General features: G+C 40.7%; 1 protein-coding gene across 4 annotated transcripts; it reads right to left on the bottom strand.

The window, feature by feature from the left end:
- Positions 1-826: 826 nt before the first annotated feature.
- Positions 827-19,759, bottom strand: LOC106580932 (zinc finger and BTB domain-containing protein 44). 4 transcript variants are annotated; one of them, XM_014162495.2, is made up of 6 exons: positions 19,300-19,759; positions 12,610-13,681; positions 11,707-11,791; positions 11,258-11,409; positions 5,551-5,634; positions 827-4,325 (listed from the first exon to the last, which is right to left on the bottom strand). In XM_014162495.2, the coding sequence occupies exons 1-6, from the start codon at positions 19,300-19,302 to the stop codon at positions 4,300-4,302; spliced, it is 1,422 nt and encodes a 473-aa protein (XP_014017970.1). In that variant the 5' UTR covers positions 19,303-19,759; the 3' UTR covers positions 827-4,299. The 4 variants fall into 4 exon arrangements, with proteins under 4 accessions (XP_014017970.1, XP_014017967.1, XP_014017968.1 ...); XM_014162492.2 differs by having other exon boundaries at positions 5,334-5,634; positions 19,300-19,744; XM_014162493.2 differs by having other exon boundaries at positions 5,334-5,634; positions 19,317-19,742.
- Positions 19,760-27,904: the final 8,145 nt, after the last annotated feature.

Genomic DNA, 27,904 nt, shown 5'->3' with positions numbered 1-27,904 from the left:
CTTTAGTCTAAAAGGTAAAAAAAAGGCCTAACACTTAAAGCTAGTTTATAGGGTAATACATCCACAGTAATGACTTTGATAACATAAGCTTCACTGATACTGGCCTAATTCCTCTATAAAATAAGACCAATTCGGAGTCACAAACAAAGGGACACTGAATTATACGCAGGTGGTTGGGATCATCTCGCATGTATCATAAATCTCCTTTCAATAGTCCAGACCTCACTCTATGGGCTTTCATTACTTAAAGTAAACACGCTTTCGACATAAGGTTATCTTTTGCATCTTTGTTTTCCACATTTTAATCAAAACTGTCTGTAATCTGGGACATGCACCAGTAAGCAATTACAGAGATTTGGACTGAACTGTAGTGAGAAGTCTGGATCTGAAGGGCATGTCGTTTTTTTACAAAACATGCAAGACCCTATTTATTAAAGCAATGCATGTTTGTTTTTTTACTTTCATTTACCAACCACATAATGCATCTTAGAATTGAATGCCATGAAAAGTAAAATATTTACATGCCAATGGATAATGAATCAGAATAATCAATAACAAGTATATTTGATTAACTTAATCTGTAGCCTAGAGTGCTTTTAGCAATAAACAGTGGTAAACATGATTATGAGTAGTAACCACAAACACCTTCATTAGGCAAGCGTTAAAGCAGAACTCTGTTTTTGAGCTTGGTGGGTTTTATTGTTTGGCATATAGCTAAGAAAAATAATTTATAGACATGTGCTCCAGTCAGACGTTTGCATAAGTGATGCATACCAGATACGTTGTCCTTTCATGTCCTCAAAAATAAATAACTTGGCCAAGGGGGTGGGAGTCGATGCAAGTTTTTATTTACATTTCAGTTGTTTTTTGTACTGTACAAAACACCTCTCTTCACAATATAATTGCAAACTAGGAAAAAACACAGATCAGAATTGGGAACATCCATTAACTGTATAGCAGTAGAAAGTGGTTTCATCAGTTTAGAACAGTTAATCTTGGAAATGATCTGGAAAAGTTGAACATTCAACACTTGCTTATGAAACCACAAACATTTTTGCTCTTGCACCATATGCAAATTGCATTATGGGGATGTTTAAAACTGTTAAATGAAACTACAGATTAAATATCAAAGTCACAAAATACAACATATTTTTCAATCATCCAAACTAAGTTGGAAATTAATCTACAGTATAAAGAATACAGACAGTCAACAAAGTGAACATTAAAAGGCCCACACTCCTTAAACATGTATTAAACATGTGTTTGATGTATTCACATTTAACAAGAATATCCAAAAGATGGCATACTCATAAAACAGCAATCGTAATACAAAAGTCACAAAAATATATAATGTATAACTAAGAGCTACCGTTTTGTCATATTTTCAACAAACAATATGAACCAGGAAATGTATATATCATGTACACATCGAAAAGGCATATATAGTCAATACATTTTTTAAACATTGCACATAAGAGAAGCTACATCTGGGGAACAAAGGAAAGACATGCTAATATCTGTAAAAACTTTAGTTGGAGAAAAATCAAGAACAAAACGCTGATACGTGCTGAGGTTTTAACACATCTCACCTCAACAAGGCCTTATTGAACAGCAAACAGAAGAAAGAAAACACATGCTCTCAGATTCACAGGACTTTCAAATTAACGTGCATTTCACAATCCTAGGAGTAATTTAAAAAGAATCAAATTAAAAATCAAGATGTACACTTCGTTCGTGATTTCACAGATTGAGTGGATTCTCACTTGTTTTTCTTCAGTTAATTTATCACATTGTAAGTACACAACAATACGAAAACAGTACATTCTTTTCTTTCATTATTCAGACACAAAATATAAACATAGAACCCAACAGCTTGTCCATTTATTGCACACAATAGGTTCACCAAAAATATTTGGGCACTTTAAGTTTCAACAAACAGCAGCATTTCTTTATGAAAAAGGTATATGAATACAAACAGAAACAAACACACGCAAAACACAAGCTTACTTAAGCGCTAAAATGCTCAATAGTGTGAAAAAATAAAATGACTACAGATTTTAAATTGTGCAGCTTGAAGCTATGCAAGGTCCTATATAAAGGCTATAGTTTCTCCAACGCACATGATACAGTGTCTATCGAAGTGAAAATTACATTTCCTGTGAACAATATTTCAATAGCATGGGGAAACCAAGCATGATTACCTCATTACTTTATAATGTCAACAGCAACGATAGATTAAAATGGTAGATACGCCAACCCCCAAAGGGATTGGGAACATTTGGTCCAATAGGAGACCTTGATTGTTACCCAGACATAGGGTGGTTAGGCTAAATGCCACATCTTTTAGGAAAGGTTGATTGGATGGCACGAGACAATCATAAGTCAAATCTCTGAGCACCCACTCTATGATTAGAAAACATACTTTACTTCTCTGAGCCCAAGATATGCACTGGATAAGAGCATCTGCTAAAATGACAAAACAAAATAATAACAGATTCATCACGTTAAATATCATCAAATTCCTATTTTCCTAGTAATATTTTTAATGTTACCATCAGAGTTTGCAATCTACTTTGCATTTCATTGGCACGCAAAAGTCCTTTTTTGTTTTTTTGCAGGACGACCAAGATTAATGAATTGATAAGGACTACACTTAATGAACAAATAAATATCAGTAGCATTTAATCAAAGGAGTATCACCACCTTATTATAAAGGCATGGTGATGTGCAACTGACTAGTGATGGCTCAATATAACAGGTGTCCAAGCTAGGGCAAGATTTCTGTTGAAAAGCAGTGACAAAGAAAATGTACCTGAAAATCTCAAGGTGAACCGAAAACACTATGAAGATGAAAATATCTATCGATCACACTTAAATGATACAAAGCAATGTCATGTTGGCCATGTTATTGAAGACCTCTCCTGGCTCCATATACACAGAATTACAAAACTAAACTCAAAGTAAAAGCAAGGCACCCAGCTATAAATTCTAATGTGCTGACCACTTGATTAGTACAACGTTAGTCCGAAGAATGTCACTCACATTCATGTCCAATGTAAACGGTCTGTGTAAAGTTAGGTAGAAATATTCCTACCAACACATGCTCCACCAAATGCAACATGGTCTCATTGTATGTCAAAAAAGTGACATTGAAGCATAGTAGTTATATGTCACCAAAGTTGACATATTAGTTATAAGTCACCTACGGTGACGTATTACTTCTACCTCACTGACATTTCTTATTTTATTTAACCACTAATTATAGTGAGACTCGTTTTTTTTGTCACACAGCTGACATATTACAATTATGTCAGTATAGAGATTTCCATCACACAAGAACTGCTAGGGACAAGTATTTCTAATGAAATAGGTCTGACAAATTAACTACACTTTAACTTCACATTTGAACTTAGCCTAGCTCTTCCAGATATCGGAAAGCACAGCCGCTGCAGTGCGTCTCTCTTGATGATTTAACGACTGACTTCACATATGAAATGCTGCCATGCCTTTGTGACCCGACCTTTGAGAGTCAAAGCCACAGTAGATACCTAAATTATGAACAACACCCAATACAAGTCAAGTGTAGTAGCTACAGTTCATTCATATTGCGCGTAAAGAAAGAGACAATGAGAGCTCTATAATGCAATTTCAAGTTTTCAAATAATATATATATATTTTCTTAAGGTTTAAATGTACTGTGTTCCTATTCACGAAGGAATACATACACACCGCTCACATAAATCACGACAAAATCCAACGTAGCAGTCTATTATCAAATAATATTTAGTAACACTAACAGTTTGCCTGAAGCGACGGCACTCAAGAAGTAACACAGCGTCTATCATATGAACTATCATTATGCAAAAAACAATAATCCAATAAGTAAGGAAAGAAACTACTTGTCACTGTTAGCAAAGTTAAGACCTCTAATTCTAGTGGTGCTCGTTAAAGAAGGGCAATCTCAGGCACTTTCCAAAGTCAGGGCTTTGGATTGGAAGGGGGAACGAGTGGGACAATTAGGAAGTGACGGTCACTCAATCGTAATGGAAGCCAGCTCTTTGATGTGGGCGTTCTCCTCCTCCGAGCTGTCCGGGGAGCTGTTACTGCCATTTGTCTTTGGCTCCTCTGACATGTTTTCGTCCTTCAAGGATAAAGGGTCCAGGGGGAAGGTGCTGCTCTCGCAATTCTGGGTGGAGGAGACCTGGGAGATGACCGGCATCTGGACAGACGAATTGTTGCCTTCAAAGCCGTGCTCCACCAGCTCGTACTGCCCCAGAGTCTCCTCCTCCTGCACTTGGCTCAGGTAGTCGGGCATGAGGAAATCACTGGGACCATGTGGAGACATAAGACGGTAGAAAGCTGTTGATGAAAGTGTCTCTAAACCTCCTATATGAAGTAGACTACACAGTAAATATGGTTGAAGTTAAAGCCAAAATGAAAAACGTATGGAAATCGGTACATTTTCTTGAAAAATAATACGGTGACAGATCTTTATGTGAGGGCTGTGTGAGGCCTGTGATCTGTTTTTTGAGAATCAAACTGGATCGCCAAAGAATTTTCCATACACTGTTATGATCTCAGGCATAGACATTATACTATAACATTTTAAAAAGTAAATGGCCCATTTGAGCCCTACCAACCTGTGAGGGCTTGAGTTTGATTAAGAAGTGGAAAAGTCTAGAATATATGAGCACATGTCTGCTTTATGTATAAGTACGTTAAGTACTATGAGCTATACATTTTAATAAAAGCCTTTAAACTGAGTGAAATTCCTATATGGAAAAGAAAAATTAATTCTGACAGAAATAGGTTATGTAATTTATCCAAATTGTTGCGAGACGCAAGGATTAAAAGCCCGTAGCACGTATAATTTGATACTGTATGTTTCCCAATGGCAAGCAACTAAGATAACAGCATGGAATGGTTCAATTAAGAAAATGGACAACAAAATACACAATAGTAACTCATGTAATAATCTATGCTACATTACCCTTGAGCTAAGACATATATATATATATATATATATATATATATATATATATATATATATATATATATATATTGCCGACTATATAGGGATTTTGAGGAAAGTGGCCAAAGACTGCTTTGAACCACATATTCAGCCTGACTGATATGTGTTGTACTGTAAGTTTCACGGTATGCTCAGTTTGCAACAGTTAGTTGGGCCTGTTTAATGAACCAATTCTGAAAAGCTTGAAATAGCATATCTCCCTGAACATGGCCACTATGGGAGATTTATTTGTATTTTTTCCTTATTTCCCGTGTTACATTAAGCTGATTAAATGAAGGGACAACACCCCGGGACTCCTCACCTGCTCTGGAAGTAGTTTGCTAGTTCAGATGCCTCATGGTTCAGACTCCGCAGGTGTACAATTAAATTGCCAGAGTTGGTAAACATGGCGCCGCACGTTTTGCACTCGTAAATCCGGGGCTTGCGGATTATGTGGCGGGACACCCTCATGTGGTGCTTATATTCGCCGAAGGACGTGAATGTGGCACTACAAATCTGGCACCGGAAACAGCGTTTACCTTCGTGCTTCAGCCGGTGCATCTTTAGGGAGTAGGCCCGTGTGAACTTTTTCCCACAGCGATCACACTGGAAGGGCTTAATGCCTGTTGAAAAAGGGATGAAAAGAAAGATGACTTGTGTCGCACATTAGAATCACTACAATAGATTAACTATTAATTCTGCATTAAGATGTTGATTTTTAGAATTGTCAATGTTAAAACTATCACAAAACAAAAAAAGATGTCAGTGTTAAAAATGTATCACAAAAATATTAAGTGTGAGTGTTAAAAATAGATGTGTACAATGTCAGTGTAATAGCTACAGAAACAGGTAGTAATCATCATTGTATGACCTACAGTATAGTATGCATGCACACCAAAGAAACTGTGACAGAGGCATCCAGTCTCCAATGTCCCACATGGTTCATTGAAACACATGGGTCGCAACTAGGGATGCACGATATATCGGTGAACATATCGGAATCGGACGATATTAGTTAAAAATGCCAACATCGGTATTGGCCCGATGTCTAGTTTAAACGCTGATGTGCAAAACCGATGTCAAAGCTGATGTGTATACCTATATAGCATAGGTACATGACGTAATGACGCCACGCAAAATTTTGCACAACACAGCATTCCTAACCTAGCCCACAATGTCTGCTGTGTGGATCGAGCAGTCAACAAGTTGAGCACTCGTTTGAAAGAGTAATAACATTTCAGCGAGACAACTCAAAGGCGAAATCCATTAACACCAAGATAATGGAATTAATTTCCCTTGACAATCAACTGTTCTCTGTCATGGGTGATGTTGGCTTTCGCGACTGGTCGAGCACCGGTACACACTACCAAGTGTGCTATCGGAGTTACACAGTAATAGCGTCACTGCTATTATCTTCATGACATACTATGGAATGCCGTTTGGGTCTTTGCGTGTCAAAAAAGATACACGTCAAATAACACTGTTTGACAAGAACACTATTTGACACATCAAATAACACAGCCCCATTATAGAATGTTGTGTGTTCTGAATGTGCACGTGCAAGCCAAGCGCCACCACTACTATCAGTAGCACAGTCAAAGCTGTACAAAAAAGTCAGCAAACAAGCAAACACCGGCCACGAACGATGTGTTTACAATACCTCGTTGGTAATAAAGCATTATTTGTTCGACCGCAACTTCTGGGGTAGCTAGCTAGCTTTAGCTTGGTACCTAGCTTGCACCAATACAACCAGCCTGAAGAAAATGACCAGTAGAAACTGCAGTCATTTTCATTATTCTTAGCAATGATTTAGGAATCCTTGTGAGTAAGTATTAGCTAGGTTGCCACTTGTGGTTCGCTTATTGAAATTGAACTTCAGTTCGTGAAAATAAATAGTAGCTAGCTAGCTACTTAACCCTGTTGCCCAAAGCTAACGTTATAAGCAGCCAGCTAGCTTCATCTGGCTAGTGAGGCTCGACCGGACTGGGTTATGTGTTGTGAAGCTAGCCACAATAAGGATTAGGCACAATAGTGGAATTAGCAGTTTGCCTTCAAAATAAAAGTACCTCTTTGAAAGTGATGCAGAAGGTTACAATTGGTGGAATCATGCCATATTTAGAGTAGATAATGTTAAACAAGGTTGAAATGTGAAGCAATGAAATGGGGTATCAGTATACTCGGTGACACCCACAGAACACAACTGTGAAGAGTTTACTAAATATTAACGTTGTAGCTCTTATCGTGGGACTGTGACTGTATGAAATCACCTCCCCAGTCATCCTATTGTGTGTATTGACATTCATATTGCACTGTACAGCTTTACCTAAGGATTGGGGCTCAATGAAATGGGGTATCAGTCTACTCAATACCAAAGATATATTTTCCCGACGTCCTCCTCAGAGTTATCAGACTCCAAAACATCTTTGCAGTATTGTTTTTCCTTTGGAATAGTGCTCAAAAACATGAGCTGGAGCAAACCCAGAAAAATGTGTTTGTGTGGAGGTGCTAACTAACGGAAAATAAACTATAAACTATCAAAATAAAGAGAAATCGCACACTCCATATATAAACTCCCAGAAATGTATTGGGTATTCACCAACATTTCGGCATCACTGTGCCTTCTTCAGGGAATTGTCATGAATGCTTGAACCAGGTTATGTAGACAAACAGTGCAATTGGTGCAACCAATGACAATAGTGAGGGGTGTGTCATAATGATTAAGTTAATTAGAATGAATTAATGAAACTGTTAAAAAAAACAATAGTTTATGGCATATCAAATATATTAGGCTATTGTTATCATATAGAAACAATTAAATATTGTACATAATATTAGCATCAACACAAATTATTGTTTAATTCAATTTCACTTATTTAATTGTTTGGTATTTCATTTCAGATTTGTTACATGTAATCTTTTGGTTCAACCTTAATGTATAATAAGCATCAACAGGGGGAACATATTAGGTGTATGCTGATAAGCTGTAGAAAGAATATATCAATTTTTAAAACTTGTTCATAACAGAAAGAATAGTTCATAAGGGCCTGAGATCAAAGTCAATACTCAGACCACTAGGGGTCAATGTTTTTAGAGAGGATATCCAGTAAGCCTCCCTTAGTAGTAGTAGGATCTCCATGTTACCTCCTCTCCTTGGTAGAGCAACATGCTCAATGCATGTGTACTTGAGGGAGGAGATTGGATGGTTAGCTTCAGCAAAGTGAGCTGCTACTGGATAGTCAATGTTCTTACACCTGATTGAGCTGCGGTGTTCAGCTATGCGTCGTTTTAATTGTCTTTTCGTTTGTCCTACATAGGCTTTTCCACATGAACAGGTGATGAGATAGATTACTCCCTTGGTCTTGCATGAGGTGATACCCTTAACAGGGATCTTTCGACCTGTATGTGGGTGTCTGAAGAAGGATGTTTTTACAGTGCTATTTGCACTGTGCGCATGAGCCACATTTGTAGTTCCCATTTGGAATAGGTGTCAAGAGTGTCTGTGTGGGCTCAATGTCAGATACACATAGATTGACAATAAATGTGGCTCAATTCACAGTTGTTTCAGAGTCCCGCAATAAGAGCTACGGTGCTAATGTTCTCTGGGTGTCACTGAGTAGACTGATACCCCATGTCATTCATCCACAATGAATAGGTAAGGCTGTACAGTGAAATAAGTATGCCCCCAATGCAATTCTAAAGTATAATACATCCAGTGTGATTTCAACAGATTTTGTCAAATTAACAAATTATTGTCTTTTTACTGATTTTATATAACAACATTCCAACCTCGTTTAGCATGATCTATTCAATTATGGCATAATTCTACTATTTATATTCATTTGCATCACTGTCAATGACATACTTTTATTTTGAAGGCTAACCGCAAAGTCCACTATTGTGGCTAATCCTTATTGTGGCTAGCTTCACATAGATGGGTCCGACCACCACTAATCAAATAAGAACTGTCTTATAAATTAGGGTTATTTTAGATGACACCTAGCTATATAGTTACCTAGCTAACTATAGCTACTGAAACAGATTGTCATGTTGCTATGTTTTTGGGGAAGAACATAGTTTGCATCCATGAGCTAGCTAGCTTTTTTTTATGACCAGCACTGTAGGTACGCGAGACAACTTTACCAGCATCATAACATATGTATCGATGAATCGTTGTGACATATGAAATACGAGTGATAGTGTAATCAATGAGTAATAACTACGGAAAAAATGTATGAGCGCTTTAAATTATTATGTGACGTGCAGTCATATTCAGGTCCTGATTGGTCAACAAGCTTACAAATAGTGTTATTTGACGTGTATCTTTTTTGACGTGCAAAGAACCAAACGGCGTTCCATAGAAATCCTGGTTGAGAATGAAACGACTGAACAAATGAACAAGGAAACAGCACAGCAAGTGAAAGAAATAGGTTTTGATTATGTTTAAATGGTAATGGGGACATACGTAAATGCCAACAAAATAACTTTTTGGTCATTGTGGTGTGTTTGTGTTTGTGTAACCTTTATTTACCTAGGCAAGTCAGTAAAGAACAAATTCTTATTTACAATGACGGCCTACCCCGGCCAAACCCGGACGACGCTGGGCCAACTGTGCACCGCCCTATGGGACTCCCAATCACAGCTTGGATTCGAACCAGGGACTGTAGTGACGCCTCTTGCACTGAGATGCAGTGCCGTAGACCGCTGCGTCCATGTGTGTGTTTTAACTATTTAACTGTACTAGAATGCTTAAAAGGCCGCTAAAGTTTTTTATATCGGCATCGGGTTTTTTGGCAAAGAAAATATCGGTATCGGCAAAAAATGTCATATAGGTGCATTACTAGTCGCAACAAGCATTTCTGAGCTGATCGGACCAGGGGTACAATATGAAGGGCAAAAAGGGCTTCTGTTGATTCAGTTATTTATGGCCCTCATAAACGTGCCACGACTTTAAGATTAACACTGACTTTTTTCAATGAGAAATATAAAAATACATTGACAGCTCTATGAGGCATACGTTGACGAGAACTTCCAATGAAGCTCCTTTCGCAGAGCCAGGGTAAGTTCATTTAAGCAGACGTGAACTGCATTACTTTTAACTGCATACAATACAACACTATGGGTCGAGCTTAAATGGCCCTGAAGAAAAAGACTTGGGCCCCATGAAGTCTTTTCACCCAGATAGTCAGCCCTACTCTATGGTATATTTCACTGGCCAGTTCAGAATAATAATAATACCACACAGGAGCTACGATAGTGAGCTACGGTAGTGAAAAACCTCTGGACACAGCTGCAAGGCAGAGAGCACTCCCCCTCCCCTCTTGCTTTGATGGATTACTCCATTATACCAATTTCATAATTGGGTCTAGTGGATGTGTGTATTGGCAGGGGGATAGAACCCCAATGAATACAATGGTGGTCTTCTTGATAGATGTGAGCAGTGTGTCTGAAGTTTGGAGTACCAAAGACCATTATCCCATTATATGTTGGGACACAATGTGGAGTCATTGCCTGCAGCCTATAGTTAGTGACCTTCCACATGCTGTAACCGTACATGGCTACACAAATGGGACTGTCCACATGCAAGCCTGATTACTTTTGGACAACTACTAACTGGCTTTATAGACAACTTAAAAGTAGGCATTCTCTACCACTGAGAACATCATGCTTCAAGCTTATAGCAGATATTAATGGGACATTACACTCCAAAATCAAACTTGTTGTATCAAGGGCTGGAAAAGGTGAAACAGCAACACCCAATCTCATTGAACTTAGCACTGCTTGTTTGTGATGGTAAAGAGTCAAGTTGAGATTTGTGTCGATATTTGGTTGACATAATTTCCTGTTATAATGTTCCACTGTCATCAAGCACGAGTTTGGGTATGTGTGCACTTGATGAGTGTGTTTTTCCGATGTCAGCCGAAGCGGGAGACACTAAGCCCCAAGTGTTTCCAAAATCAATGTTCCCTGGAATGCCCTTCATCCTTCTACACAGTGTGCCATGAGTCAAACCATTAACGAGCCATTCATACCATTAATCTCCGGCTCCTATCATCGGGTGAATAGAGGACGCATGGAACTACTGTAGAGGGCAATGTAAATACAGTACAAGTCACATGAGCTACTTTCCAGATGGGTACCTATGACATAAACAGATAGGACATAACAGATACCTGCTAGAGGTCGCAGAGCAGCAGTTAGTCTACACAGCCCTGTTCAACTGCATAGTGGCTGTGTGGAAATACCTACCAGAGTGGATGAGCATATGCTGCTTCAAGTTCTGTATGCGGGTGAATCGGACGCCACACGTGGGGCACTGGAAAGGTCTGTCAGGCCCGTTAGTGCCAGGGCGGGTTGAAGGGCTTATGTATAAGTGGTAAGGGTACTGGAGGCTTTCTAATCTGAAACAAGAAAGAGGATGTGGTGCTTCAGTGAGGTAGACATAAATGTGGTAGACCTTGGGGTGTCAGATCAAAACCTTCCTTTAGCTTCATCATAATAACATCAAGACCTCAAGGTTTCCATACCAGTTGGAAGGCAAAATGGAACATCTTACATAAATGCAAGATTAGCTTGAACAAAAGAAAATCAAGGTTATCAAACCTTCCAAATAAATGGAGTTGAAAACCAGGGAAGGTGATCATGATATTTCCACTTACATTTAAAAAATATAAGTCTTCAACCATTCATATTGTTACCTTTCATCATCCTCAGCATGACCTCCAGCATTGGATGTACTTTGTATTGAAGGCAACCCTTCTGTGACTCCTTCATCTATCGAACCTATGCCAAAACAAAGAAGAAATATAATTTCCACCAGTTACTAGCTCTTTCTCAGTCTGATTTCCATAAGACATGGTTCGGGATCGACCCCATACACAGATCCAATGCAAAGACTGAATAGCTTTAAAGTGGCAATCCGCAGTTGAAACAAAGCGTTCTCCCCGCCACTGTTTGGGAAAACAGCTGAGGAATGGGGCCGGAGAAACATAGCCACTCAAATTCATAGACAGAGCTATCGATGCAAGGACTGACCATCCATGATATCAAAATTATAGTTTTAAACATGTTTTAAGGCTATACAGTGTTTGTTTATATTTAGGCCTTTGTTACTTTGAGTAAAACAAGATTATATTTCAGGTTCTGATGTGGTACGACAGTTGAACAAATCTCATGAGGCAATTATAGGTTATATTCTTCAAGAATCAATGGGTAGACCTAAATAACATTAATTTATAAGCAAAAAAAGTATGTAGCAACTGCAGATTAGCCCTTTAAATTTAGAGGGAAATTACACTCCCAAAAAGTGTAAAGAGAAAAAAAGTTGGTGATCTTGTATTGAGATAAGTCCACATCCTACGTCATCCGTTATGTAGACCCAGCTACATGACGCAATCCAAAATTAACGGAAAATATATGCACACCAGATTCTGTGCTTAGGCCTGGCTCTTCCATTATTTTGGGGTCGAGGCATATAGCTATATCTACACAACTGTTGGCATGTGTTGCAGACTGAGCTTGACACAAGACTACTGTTGAGGTCTGAAAACATCTGACAAACTGACTTTGGAGTGTTTTGTCCACTCACGTGACACCCATACCTATGGAGGAGGACTGCGGACTGATGAGGAGGTCCTCCTGGACCTGTTCGCTGCAGGGCACTGTCTGCTGGTCGCTCAGAGAACTCTGGGAAGCGCTGACGGGCTGCGACAACGTCTCCTGGACCTCCTCGTCACTCAGCCTCTCCACCTTCACGCGCACATCCTCCTCGGGGCCCGCCAGCGACAGTGGCGCCTTAATAGAGCTTTCACAGGCCAGGAAGTCACTCAGCCGGCGGCTCACCTCCGAGGGCCCTGCCTGGTCTAGACGGCGTGGGCTCTCGGGAAGCTTGGGCTGCTTATCCGGGTGGAACCTCCGGTCGATACCGAAGGGGAAGGTCCACGGGAAGGCCAGGGAAGAGTCCACGGGCTGGGTGGCGGTCTCCGAGAAGGAGGAGGGTGATGGGTTGGGCATCTGCGGCGAGGTGATCTGTGAGGTGCATTTGAGTGGGCTCTCTGGGGACATCATGATAAAGCTCTTACGTTTGCGGCGCGACTCGCGACACACAGGGATGTTCCTCTCCATCACACTGCAGTCAGAAGATACAGGCGACAGGCTGCTGTCCAACGGCGTCAAAGCGCAGTGGGAGGAAGCGCTCTCGCCAAGAGCCGACTCCTGCGGTTTCTCCTGCCCCATACTCCCGGCGCTCCAGAGGATGCTGGACTTCATGAATTCTGAGCATGTGCTCGCCACGACGAACATCTGCATGTAACTGGCAGCGGCTAAAACGTCGATGATGTTCTCCGTGCTGATGGAGAGGGTGGAAGTGTAGGCGTACTCCAAAAGAGGGGTGAAGCCGCTCACCGTGACGTGGTGCAAGTCCAACACAAACTTGTCCTCCTCCTCAGGCCTGCCCACTAGTTTGGAGCGGAAGAACTCGCTGCAGCAGGCCAGCACCACCTTGTGCGCCAGAAACAACTTGTCCTGCACCCGGATGGTGACGTCGCAGAGGTGGCCCTCGTTGCGCAGGGCGTTTAGCTTTTCCAGCATCTCTTGACTGTGCGTGGGGGAACTGTGGATAAAGGTTTTGACCCCCATCTTTGTCTTAACGTACTTGCTCTGGAGGGCGTTCACCTACAGGAAGAATGGAAAATTAGCCTACAATGGTTGGCCTACATTGGGCCTTTGCTATAAAGTCAATGTAATGTTTGTAATTCCCTATCCTTATGGATGTTAAACAGTGGCTATACTAAAATAAAAAATAAAAACCTGAATATAAATCCAGTGATGGTATTGAAAAAAACTGCCACCGTGTAGTAAACCTACACTGTCAGATGATAGGATTAGAGGAGCTCAGTTTAACCTAAGTAACCACACAGACAGACAACTTAAACAAAGTGTTAACAGACAACAGTCAGTATTGTCTGGGGTGACTTTCATTTGGCCTCACAACATGGACTTAACAGAGTGGCAAAAGAAATGCACAAACAAAAACAGCGATGAAGGAGTGCAGAGCCAAGAGAAACATCCCTCTTGACATTTGGAAACCCACTGAAACGCAGATTAATTTCAGGTCTGTCAACCTCAAGTTGCATCCAAAAAAATTGAATATATAAATGTGCTACTAGCATAAACTAATGTGGATATTTAAAGCCAGAGACCATGTATTTACAGGTCTTGCAATGTTTTAGAGAGAAGATAAACAAATCTCTAAACAAACTTAACCTAACACCAAACAATCTGCATTTTTCATTGTTGATGGTTGAGGACAACTGAAGTGCTGCTTACATTATCCTACACTCCAACGAAAACCTAAAGCCCAAATTGTTCAAACAAATAATGTCATTGTGTAAAAGCATATCATTTTAACCTAAAAGATTCAGTTTGGTTTCATCCAAGAAATGACTAGGAAAGAGAGCAGGCAGCGAGGGAGGTAGTGAGAGGGTGGAGGGAGGTAGAGAGTGGTAGACAAGCGTGGAGGATAAAATGGCAAGTTATGTAACAATAATAAAAGCAAATGCATCATGGTGAAAGACAACTTCATGTGGAGTCCACTACAGCAGGTATTCCCAACCTGGGCAATGCCGTTGGGGGTACGCCAAAGAAAAACGTGATTCACATTTATTGATTTTTTTTAAATTAAAAAATTTAAATTAAAAAACACATTTTCACATTTTCAGTACATTTATATTTTCCAACCGGGCTATACATTTGGGTGTTTTTTTTCCCTCGCCTGAGTAGCCTCGTTTCACTACCAAAAATACAATTAAACCATCTAGTGTTCAGAGAAATAACAACACAATGTCAAATACAGATAGCCTAGTCAAATAATTAACATCCAATCACATTAACCATTACTCTCGCGGGAAACCTTCACTCTTGCGCAGATATTTAGAAACGAAACATGACAATTTGAAAAATAAGCCACGGGAGTTTTTTGAGCGAGAATAAAGACGACTTTCGAGTAGTAAGACATATATAAAAGTAAGACATGCACAAAAGCAACAGATACCATTAATAAAAAGGGGCTAGAAGCGTCTTATATGGTGAGCTACAGAGTGGCTAGGACAGGCAAGCCCCATACTATTGTGGAGGACTTAATTCTTCCTGCTGCCACGGATATGGCTGGGACAATGCTGGGGGAAAAGGACCAAAAAACTATACATACAATGTCTTTATCAAACAACACTGTTTCACGACGCATCAGTGACATGGCAGGAGATGTTTTGAAACAATTACTGCTTCACATACAAGCCAGTGAATTCTATGTGTTACAGCTGGATGAGTCAACAGACATGGCGGGCCTGGCACAGCTCCTGGTATATGTCCGTTACATTTTTTGGGGGGGTCAATTAAGGAAGATATCCTCTTCTGCAAACCACTGGAAACCAGGACAACCTGAGAGGATATTTTTAAAGTACTGGACAGCTTTGTGACATCAAATGGACTTTGGTGGTCAAGATGTGTTGGTACCTGTACTGATGGCGCAAAAGCCATGACAGGGAGACATAGTGGAGTGGTAACGTGTGTGCAAGCAGTTGCTCCTGACGCCACTTGGGTAACACTGCAGCATCCACCGAGAGGCTCTTGCTGCCAAGGGAATGCCTGACAGTTTGAAAGACGTTGTGGACACTACAGTAAAAATGGTTAACTTTGTTAAAGCAAGGCCCCTGAACTCTCGTGTATTTTCTGCATTATGCAATGATACGGGCAGCGACCGTGTAACGCTTTTACAACATACAGAAGTGCGCTGGTTATCAAGGGGCAAAGTATTGACACTTTCTTTAAATTGAGAGACGAGCTTAAAGTTTTCTTGACTGACCATAATTTTCACATCTGACCGCTTGCATGGTGACGAGTTTCTAACACGACTGGCCTATCTGGGTGATGTTTTTTCTCGCCTGAATGATCTGAATCTAGGATTACAGGGACTCTCCGCAACTATATTCAATGTGCGGGACAAAATTGAGGCTATGATTAAGAAGTGGGAGCTCTTTTCTGTCTGCATTAACAAGGACAACACACAGGTCTTTCCATCATTGTATGATTTTTTGGTGTGCAAATGAACTCAAGTTTACGGACAATGTCAAATGTGATATAGCGAAGCACCTGAGTGAGCTGGGTGCGCAATTACGCATGTACCTTCTTGACACGGATGACAGACAACTGGATTCATTATCCCTTTCATGCCCTGCCTCCAGTTCACTTACCGATATCTGAACATGAGAGCCTCATCGAAATTGCAACAAGTGGTTCTGTGAAAATTGAATTTAAATCAGAAGCCACTGCCAGATTTCTGGATAGGGCGGCACTCAGAGTTTCTTGCCTTGGCAAATCACGCTGTTAAGACATTGATACCCTTTGCTACCACATACCTATGTGTCATAACGTTGGCCTGAGGTGGGGAGGTTTATGACCCCCATAAATACCTTTCCCCTTTTTCCTCTCTCTACTCTACCGATGTGACTATGTCAACAGACATGGGTGAACAGACATGGGTTGTAAACTATGAAACACAGCCCTCTCTCCCAATCCTATATAAGCCCCTTGATGAAAATGTAACTTTCTGTTCCGAGGACGTTAGGGCGACGGTCCTACATTAAAAGGGCTCAGATAACCTAACGAAATCAGCATCGAAATTCAACGTGAAGATGACGGTCAACACGCCGAAAGGATGAATTTCAACTATACCAGCCAGAAAATAGCATGAGCTTAAAAGTATGGCAACTTGGTATGAACTTTGAACTCTTATTCACTCCAGAAGTGATACCTCCTAGCCGTTGAGTTAGCAGCAGTTGCTGTAAACGTGGGCTAGGAAAGGACGGACGACGTATCCATTCTACCATGCTCCAGTTCACCACTAGACAGTCTTCAGAGGACCAGAGATCCATGCTGGACAATCCGGCCTCCCATCTACGACCAACCGATCGAAGCGCAGCTCAGAGTAAATATTTATTGCATTTTCCTTTTCTAAATGGCCGGTAATTTAGAATGCATAAGATACTGTATTTACGATAGCACAGCTTCTCCCTTTGTTCCTCAGTCTTCCCACTCTTTCACTCAACCCCCCCACCCTTTTCTTTGTGTAACCAGCCACTATATCGGCTCCGTTCACCAGGTCCATCAATGTATGATTCATTCTGTGTATATGTAATTTTATTTATTTTTATTTTACCTTTATTTAACCAGGTAGGCATGTTGAGAACAAGTTCTCATTTACAATTGCGACCTGGCCAAGATAAAGAAAAGCAGTTCGACACATACAACAACACAGAGTTACACATGGAGTAAAACAAACATACAGTCAATAATACAGTAGAAAAATAAGTCTATATACAATGTGAGCAAATGAGGTGAGATAAGGGAGGTAAAGGCAAAAAAGGCCATGGTGGCAAAGTAAATACAATATAGCAATTCTGTTTGATTAGTTAGGTATTTAGTAAATAAATAATTAAACCAAATTTTGTATTGCTGATTCAACTTGTTAGCCAGGGTTCATGAAGATAACCAAGAATTTACAACTTTCAGATGAGACTAAATAAAGTGACGATTAAATATTGACTTCTATTGAGGTAAAAGATTACCAGGTCTTTAAGAGTTTATTCGGAAGATAACAGTTCTATAAACATTATTTCGTGGTGCCCCAACTTTCTAGTTAATTACATTAACCTGATTAGCTTAATCAGGTAATATTAATTACAGAGAAATTATTTTATAGAGTAGCACGTCATATCACTTAATCCGCCATAGCCAAAGACACGACATATGTGAGAGTGGATTCTTGGCCCTCACTAGCATGAAAACTAAATAGAAGCACAGACTGTGTGTGGAAAATGATTTAAGACAGACTCTCCAATACAACCCAACATTGCATAGTTATGTGCATCCTTTCAAGCATATCCTTCTCATTAACCTGTGGTGAGTTATTCACCATTTTTGATGAAGAAATAAGGTTTTATATGTAAAATGGCTAAATAAAGAGCAGATTTTTTATGATTATATGTGCCCTGGTCCTATAAGAGCTCTTTGTCACTTCCCAGGAGCTGGGTTGTGACAAAAACTCACTCATTCTTATGTTTAATAAATGTATTGTACATTGTGTGTGTTGCAGGCTTACAACGATGGCAAGAAGCAACATTTGAGAGTGCGCTGACCCTGGTGCTAGAGGGGGTACGCAGCTGGAGGTTGAATGTTTGAAGGGGTACAAGACTATAAAACGTTTGGGAACCACTGCACTACAGGATGCAGTGCAGCTGCCCGTCTCCCTCTCTCAGACATGTGGCTGCTCTGAGGCATGAGATTTTCCATCAAACAAAACTCTCTCCTGAAGGGGCTCTCTTTGGGAGAGCTTGCTGCCCTCACTAAGAAAAAAAGAGGAGGAAATACTCCCAAGCTGTTGTCCCAATAAAGGCAACGCAAATTAGGCTTGCACCACTGATTTTAGCTGCAGTGGATGAGAGGAGTGTGGGTTGTTGTCTACCTTTCAAAATCATACTCACTTGATTCTAAGTTTGGGCTAATCTAATTCAAAACCCGACTCGAACATTGACAGGTTTGAACTTTCAACAACTCGCCTAACGTTTTTCCAGGTGAAGGGTCCATAAATAGCCCAACATAATGCACTGTTGAAACAGAACAAAATCGAAGTCTCAAGCTAAACAAATATTGACGAGTAGCTAGGCCTAGTAGCCTACATTAAGAAATACATTTTGAGAACGTTATTCCTACTTGAACTGTCTCCACTAACTTTCTTGAGATTGCATCATCATACTGATGAAAGCAGCTAACTACGTTGTTAGCTGCTGCAATTAACTTCTTAGTTCTTACAAATCAAATCAGGTGTAAGTGCAACATCAACTAGCTAGCTAACAGAGGTCGTCCAAAATTGGGACAGGCATTATGTTTACAGGCAAAGGGGGCGGGGACTCAACTGAACCCAGTATTTTCGCTTGTAAACAACAGTGCTTTGCATGCTGCAAGTAACACGTTGCGAGCTAGCTAGTTGGTTAGCGAACAAGCTACTTAGCTAACAAAGAAAGCTATGTAAAGGTAAAACAAAGAGCAACTGTAGTTAGCTGCCTATAAACATTTACAAAGGCTTCGACAAGCAACCAGCTAATTAAGTAAACTAGCTAGCTGGCTAGCTAATGTAACGTTAATGAAAACGTTTCACTTGACCGGCTAGCAAACTGCACATACACCAATCTTCAACACTTAGCTAGCTACCAGTTTTCAGAGATCGAGTTACTGACCATGCAACGAAATATACCTTCAGTAGATAGAACAGTGTATGATTCGGTCTGTTGTTCGACTTGATCGGCCTCGGGTTGTGGAGTCAAATGAGGCCGATGTAAACACACCACAGCTGTGCGTGGACAGCACAAAGCAGCCTAGCTTGCAAGCAGTCTGTTATCGGTGCCGATTTAGCCCCGTTCTTTGGAATTCCTTGTGTTTGGGAAACATTCGTTGGCCAAACACAGATAAATTTGAGATTATCATTAATACTTGGAGCGGTCGATAGCTCAAGCTGTTTTTAAAAGGTTTACAAAACGTAAATGTTAGTACCGTTTCGTTGAGGTTCTTTAGCTAGCCTCCCTGTGCTAATCCTTTTTGCACTTTGTGTCCCATAATGCAACGCGCAGTAGGCAATGTCTGATTTGGTAAAGATCATGTCTGACGGATCTCAATTTTTTTTATTTTACTAGTCAAGTCAGTTAATTAAGAACAAATTCTTATTTACAATGGCAGCCTATGAGGGTTACCTGCCTTGTTCAGGGGCAGAACGACAGATTTTTACCTTGTCAGCTCTTCGGTTACTGGCCCAACGCTCTAACCACTAGGCTACCTGCCGCCCCTCAAGCAATTAATGCAGTTAAATATGCTTGTTGTAATCACGGGGTAGAAAAGTGTCAGGTTCTTTTCGAGCAGGTTTGAGCAGACAGTATGAAGTACAGACCAAACCGGCAATTTTACAACATAAGGCAAGGTTACATTTTAGTTCTTATTTCAGTTACAGTGGCCTTTCTATGGCTTAGGAGCACGTTTGAAACCAATACTAGTAAAACATTTCAACGAGAACCAAAAAGGGGACTCGGGAGGTGATGCAGTTTGGAAGGCAGGTGTCGATTTTCTGTACAAAAAAAATTACTCTCACAAGCCTCAGTAGCCATGCCTCTGGACTGCATCACTTCCTGTGTGCTGCCTCCTGGAAGCCAAAAACAAAATAAAAGGGGTTTAAATACGCAATTTAGATCACATGATTAGTTAACTATCCAATGGGAGCTCTCATTGGTTTGTTTTAACCACTTTCACCCAATGCCTGTGCTTTTGTGGCGCTGGATCAGGACTATTGCTCTCACTTCTGCACCAAATGGATCGTTCCCATATTAGGCCTACACCTCTCTATCTGACTAGTTATTTTGGCGGCTGCGGTGGGATGGCCATGTTGGAGCTTGGCTATTAGCATTTTGAGTTTGGTGTGAATGCGAGAACACTCAGATTGAGGGCACAATGGTGTAAGTACTACTGAATTACTATTCATCACTACTACACAATTTCTACACATACCTAATGGTTTTACTACTTGATTGCTATTGAGATGTGTAGTAAACCAGTAGTGATTTATGTAGTAATGAGTGATAAATTGGGACGTTTCACTACTGGTGAACACTACATATTTCCTACTCAAATCACCAAAGAATTATTCCTTAATGACTACTGTGGAACCACTGAGGGGATCTACTACTTAAAACCCACACATTCCTATACATTTTCTATTGAATTACTACACAATGCTTACACATGACTGCTGAATGCCTACTCAATCCCGATTGAATTACTACTGCTATCAATGTGTGTAGTGATGTGTAACTGCTGATCACTATTGAATTGCTTCTGATCCTTTTACATTTTCTACATAAACCCTTTTGAAAACTGACACATTTACTGTTTTCCTATTCAAAATTCACATCTTATTTCACTACTGCGTCACTACAAGACTAGTGCACATGTTATTTCCTCAAGTTTCTAACTGTAGTTATATAATCAAACAATAAATAATAAGCTTTTATAAACTTAATAGCATTTAAAAAAAATATTTAATCAAATTAATTACATATAAAATTACATATTTATTATCAGGAATCAAGGTGAGACCCAAGTGCAGACCATGTGAAGTAACGGTGTTTATTGTAACACCAGGGGCGGGCAAATGACAGGTCAAGGCAGGCAGGCTCAGGGTCAGGCAGTGTTCAGTAATCCAGAATGGGACCAAAGGTACAGGACAGCAGGCAGGGTCTGGGACGGGCAGAGTGGTTAGGCAGGCGGGTACAAGTGCAGGACAGGCAAGGGTCAAAAACCAGGAGGAAGGGAAAAATAGAGGCAGGGAAAAAGACAGGAGCTGACAGGACGAACGCTGGTAAGCTTGACAAACAAGACGAAGTGGCAAAAGACAAACAGAAAACACAGGTATAAGTACACAGGATAATGGGGAAGATGGGCGACACCTGGAGGGCGGTGGAGACAAGCACAAAGACAGGTGAAAGATCAGGGCGTGACAATTTATACTTTTTTATTAATCCCTTTGACGCCTTGTCTTTATTCAGCTTTGACTTAACTACAGTGCATTCGTAAAGTATTCAGACCCCTTGACTTTTTCCACGTTGTTATGTTGCAGCCTTAAATTATGTTTTTTCCTCAATCTACACACTGTACCCCATAATGACAAAGTGAAAACAGCTTTTTAGATTTTTTTTGCAAATGTATTAAAACAGAAATACCTGATTTACATAAGTATTCAGACACTTTGCTATGAGACTCGAAATTGAGCTCAGTTTCATCCTGTTTCCATTTATTATCCTTGAGATGTTTCTCCAACTTTATTGGAGTCCACCTGTGGTAAATTCAATTGATTTGAAATTATTTGGAAAGGCACACCTGTCTATATAAGGTCCCACAGTTGACAGTGCATGTCAGAGCATGCCATGAGGTCGAAGGAATTGTCCGTAGAGCTCTGAGACAGGATTGTGTCGAGGCACAGATCTGGGGAAGGGTACCAAAACATTTCTGCAGCATTGAAGTTCCCCAAGAATACAGTGGCCTCCATCATTCTTAAATGGAAGAAGTTTGGAGCCACCAAGACTCTTCCTAGAGCTGGCCGCCCAGCCAAATCGGGGGAGAAGGGCTGTCATGACGTTGGCCTGTGGGTAAGGTTTATGACCCCCCCCCCCATAAATACCTTTCTCCCTTCCCCTCTCTGACCCTACTGAAGGACTTGAATAGCCTGTGTTAAATATAGAGAGTCTGGGAACATCAAACAAATGGGGAAAAGGAACCATATTTTGGTAATAAAACCAGTTGGAAATATGCTTTGGAACGTAATGAGTATGGATTTCATTTCAGTTGTCATCTGAGACATTATGACTGATGACAGGACGACATAAACTGTACCTGGGAAAGTATCCACCCTCTAGTTATCAGAGTCACATGGAATTGTTATGCAATTGAAATGTTTGATATTGAAATTGTTTGTTAGGAGATTAAATGTAATTTTAGCTTCCAAATGAGAGAATTGGGTTTTCATAAGGAAAGTGCCCTGCTTGATCAGTGGCCCAACCCTGTGAAGAGACAGGGGTTATAAACGATGAAACACCTCCCTCCCCCTCTCCACTATATAAGCCTTTGACGAAAAGATAACCAGGTGGTTCCAGTACGGGAGGTCTGCAGCCTCTACGTTAGAAGGACACACATGTCAAGGACAGAACTAAGCCAACCTCGGCGTGAGCTATGGTATGAACTGGTATGAACTACAGAAGTGCTACTTCCTAGCCGTTGAGTTTGCAGCGGCCGCTGTAGACGGGGGCTAGGAAAGGACGGACGACGGATCCAGTCTAACAGACGGACGACGATACCACCACGTATCCAATTTACCACCAGAGACATTCTTCTGAGTTTACAGGAAGATCTGTTGGCCAACCCGGCCAGCATCTACGACCAATCTACCGAAGCGCAGCTCAGAGTAAATATTTATTGCATTTTCCTTTTCCAAATGGGCGGTAATTTAGAATGCATAAGATAATGTATTTACGATAGCATAGCTGCTGTTTCTGTGTTCCTAAATCTTCCCGCTCTTTCATTCAAGCCCAACCCCCTTTCCTTTGTGTAACCAGCTTTCATACAGGTTCCGTTCACCAGGGGTGAATTCTGTATGACATCATTGTATTCTGTGTATTTGTAATTCTGTGTGATTAGTTAGGTATTTAGTAAATAAATAATTAAACCCAATTTTGTATTGCTGATTCAACTTGTTAGCCAGGGTTCGTGAAGATAGCCAAGAATTTACAACTTTCATTATGAGACTGAAAATAAGATAAGGGTTAATAGTGACTGCTACCGATGTAAAGTATTACTAAGTATTTTAAGAGTTTATTCGGAAGATAACGGCTCTATAAACGTTCTTCCGTGGTGCCCCGACTTTCTAGTTAATTACATTTACATGATTAGCTTAATCAGGTAATATTAATTAGAGAAAGAATTTTATAGGTTAGCATGTCATATCACTTAATCCGGCATAGCCAAAGACACGACAGGGCCTTGGTCAGGGAGGTGACCAAGAACCTGACAGAGCTCCAGAGTTCCTCTGTGGAGACAGGAGAACCTTCCAGAAGGACAACCATCTCTGCAGCACTCCACCAATCAGGTCTTTATGGTAGAGTGGCCAGATGGAAGGCACATGACAGCTCGCTTGGAGTTTGCCAAAAGGCACCTAAAGGACTCTGACCATGAGAAACAAGATTCTCTGGTCTGACGAAACCAAGATTTAACTCTTTGGCCTGAATGACAAGCATCACGTCTGGAGGAAACCTTCACCTCCCTACGGTGAAGCATGGTGGTGGCAGAATCATGCTGTGGGGATGGTTTTCAGTGTGTGCATCCTTTCAAGCACAAAGTAGGAAACAACACAGAGCGAGAAACTGAAAAACAGCTTCTATCTCAAGGCCTTCAAGACTGTTAGGTAGCCATCACTAGCCGGCTACCACCCGGCTACTCAACCCTGCACCTTACAGGCTGTGGCCCTATATACATAGACATGGAATCACTGGCCACTTTAATAAATGGAACACTAGTCACTTTAATAACGTTTACATATTTTTCATTACTCATCTCATGTATATACTGTATTCTATGCCGCTCCGACATTGCTCCATATATTTATATATTCTTAATATATTAATTTATATATTAATTTATATATTCTTAATATTCTTAGATGTGTGTATTGTGTGTACTGTTGTGAAATTGTTAGATATTACTTGTTTGATATTACTGCACTGTTGGAGCTAGAAACACAAGCATTTCGCTATACCCACAATAACATCTGCTAAACATGTATGTGACAATACAATTTGATTTGAACAACCAACTACTTCTGGTTTTGTCTTCTGTGGTCATGTGCACAGGAATCCACGAGCTCTACTGATCACTATTTAAAAGCCTGTGTAGTGAAGCTGTAGTGTTTTGACTACTTATTTACTACCAACATCAAGTAGTAAAAATCTCTACCTGATTACTACTGGAAACACTACTGTTTTCCTACTGAACACTACTTGTGTATCTTGAGTAGTGCATAAAATACACATTTACTACACAATTCCTACAAGTCGCTACATAGTCACTACTGCACAAATAGTTGTGTAGTCATTCAGTAGTACTTTTTCATGAGGGGAGGCCCAGGCTTTTGTGGCGCAGGGAGTAGTGTTTGCACCTTTGCATCGCAGGATTCATGGATCAAGCCCCTGTTACAGCTCACTCTCACTCTCCACATTGTCCTGTTACAGTTTAAGATTTTTCATAAACTGTAGGTGGCTTTGACAGGGTTTGCAGCTCCCTGCATGTAAGGCCCTTAACCAGTAGCCCAACTGGGACTTGAACACGGGTCTCTGTCAGTCCAACACCTTAACACCAAGAGGTCCAAACCCGTTGAAGAGGTTGCTTTGTAGCTTACTAGGCCACTAGTAACACTACTTTTCTTACCCTATCGTATTATGTAGTCAACCCACTGGGCACAAACATCAATTCAACCTCTATTTCATGTTGGTTCAACGTAATTTCATTGAAATTACATGGAAACAACATTGATTCAACCAGTGTGCCCAGTGGGAAGCCTATTAGCATCCCGTTGAATTGCCCTAAGAATACATGAGCAGAATCCATGAGCTGTGCCCAAAAAACATTGTGTGGAAATGACAATGGAATTTTTTTTGCGTTTGATTTGTCATGTATCCAAAGCAATTTGCTATATTTTCTGCAGGCATAGCTGCAGGTTAATCTCTGAATATGTTATTGTTATACTGTGGTCAAGAGTCTGCAGACACAGTTCTGGACCATTCTAGTGGATTATACTGGAGATAGTCCATTAGCCTCTGAATTCTTCTGTTTGGATGAGGATCATGCTGTCAAATAGCTCCTTTCATATTAGCTACGGTACCTCAAAGCTAACTGATCAAGATGTTTTCATGTAATACAATGAGCCCATAAATGCTAGCCAGATGAACAGAAATTATGGACCAAGGATAATTTAAAACGTACTTTCATTGTCTGATGTGTATGTCTGTCATAGTGTATAAAGGATTGGATACAGGCGCAGGAATTCGTAATGGGGTGTTTTAATACTCCACCCAAAAATACAACATGCCATAAAAGGCACAGGGACGAAGCCCAAAACAAACATGTATACAAAAACATAGGGATGTAACCCAAACAAAAGAGCGAGGTAAAACCTCTAATAAATACACGGGACGAGACCCGTAATAACTAATGCACAACAATACACAGGACAAGACCCGTAATAACAGGTGCACAATACACGCAGCACGAAAGCCGAAATAAAGCACAGGTACTCGCAGACCAACGGACATGGGAACAATAACCAACAACACAACGGTAAAGAGGGCACATATATACAATTACTAATCAGGGGAAATGGAATCAGGTGTGCGTAATGAGACAGTTCAGTGACGCCTAGAGGCCGGTGACGTACAGTGGGGGAAAAAAGTATTTGATCCCCTGCTGATTTTGTACGTTTGCCCACTGATAAAGAAAGGATCAGTCTATAATTTTAATGGTAGGTTTATTTGAACAGTGAGAGACAGAATAACAACAAAAATATTCAGAAAAACGCATGTCAAAAATGTTATAAATTGATTTGCATTTTAATGAGGGAAATAAGTATTTGACCCCCTCTCAATCAGAAAGATTTCTGGCTCCCAGGTGTCTTTTATACAGGTAACAAGCTGAGATTAGGAGCACACTCGTAAAGGGAGTGCTCCTAACCGCAGCTTGTTACCTGTAAAAAAGACACCTGTCCACAGAAGCAATCAATCAATCAGATTCCAAACTCTCCACCATGGCCAAGACCAAAGAGCTCTTCAAGGATGTCAGGGACAAGATTGTAGACCTACACAAGGCTGGAATGGGCTACAAGACCATCGCCAAGCAGCTTGGTGAGAAGGTGACAACATTTGGTGCGATTATTCGCAAATGGAAGAAACACAAAAGAACTGTCAATATCCCTCGGCCTGGGGCTCCATGCAAGATCTCACCTCGTGGGGTTGCAATGATCATGAGAATGGTGAGGAATCAGCCCAGAACTACACGGGAGGATCTTGTCAATGATCTCAATGCAACTGGGACCATAGTCACCAAGAAAACAATTGGTAACACATTACGCTGTGAAGGACTGAAATCCTGCAGCGCCCACAAGGTCCCCTGCTCAAGAATACATATACATGCCCGTCTGAAGTTTGCCAATGAACATCTGAATGATTCAGAGGACAACTGGTGAAAGTGTTGTGGTCAGATGAGACCAAAATGGAGCTCTTTGGCATCAACTCAACTCGCCGTGTTTGGAGGAGGAGGAATGCTGCCTATGACCCCAAGAACACCATCTCCACCGTCAAACATGGAGGTGGAAACATTATGCTTTGAGGGTGTTTTTCTGCTAAGGGAACAGGACAACTTCACCGCATCAAAGGGACGATGGACGGGGCCATGTACCGTCAAATCTTGGGTGAGAACATCCTTCCCTCAGCCAGGGCATTGAAAATGGGTTGTGGATGGACATTCCAGCATGACAATGACCCAAAACACACGGCCAAGGCAACAAAGGAGAGGCTCAAGAAGAAGCACATTAAGGTCCTGGAGTGGCCTAGCCAATCTCCAGACCTTAATCCCATAGAAAATCTGCGGAGGGAGCTGAAGGTTCGAGTTGCCAAACATTAGCCTCGAAACCTTAATGACTTGGAGAAGATCTGCAAAGAGGAGTGGGACAAAATCCCTCCTGAGATGTGTGCAAACTTGGTGGCCAACTACAAGAAACATCTGACCTTTGTGATTGCCAACAAGGGTTTTGCCACCAAGTACTAAGTCATGTTTTGCAGAGGGGTCAAATACTTATTTCCCTCATTAAAATGCAAATCATTTTATAACATTTTTGACATGTTTTTCTGGATTTTTTTGTTATTGTCTCTCGCTGTTCAAATAAACCTACCATTAAAATTATAGACTGATAATTTCTTTGTAAGTGGGCAAACATACAAAATCAGCAGGGGATCAAATACCTTTTACCCCCACTGTAGATCTCCGGAACTGGTGCACAGAAAGAGCAGCAGTACCGGGGGAATCCGTGACAATGCCCATCTAATGAGAAGATTGTTCAATGTGTGTAGTTTGCACATATTTTTATTCTCTGTGTTTAACCAGCAGACTGCAGTGGAAGGAGAAGCAGGCCTGATGTAGGCCAAACATGGCTAAAGTGGTTCTTTAACTTTCCAAACGGGTAAAAACGAGACAACTCAATGC

Source organism: Salmo salar, chromosome ssa20, assembly GCF_905237065.1.
Source record: "Salmo salar chromosome ssa20, Ssal_v3.1, whole genome shotgun sequence".
Lineage (NCBI taxonomy): Eukaryota > Metazoa > Chordata > Actinopteri > Salmoniformes > Salmonidae > Salmo > Salmo salar.
Note: the sequence above shows the minus strand (reverse complement) of the source record. Positions and strands in the feature narration are given on the sequence as shown.

Excerpts from the sequence above, each read along its gene's own strand:
- LOC106580932 (XM_014162492.2), bottom strand. Across the intron at positions 11,792-12,609 it reads TCCGCAGTCCTCCTCCATAG|GTTCGATAGATGAAGGAGTC; the intron begins GTATGGGTGTCA and ends GTTTTGGCATAG. Across the intron at positions 5,635-11,257 it reads GCATATGCTCATCCACTCTG|GCATTAAGCCCTTCCAGTGT; the intron begins GTAGGTATTTCC and ends CTTTTTCAACAG.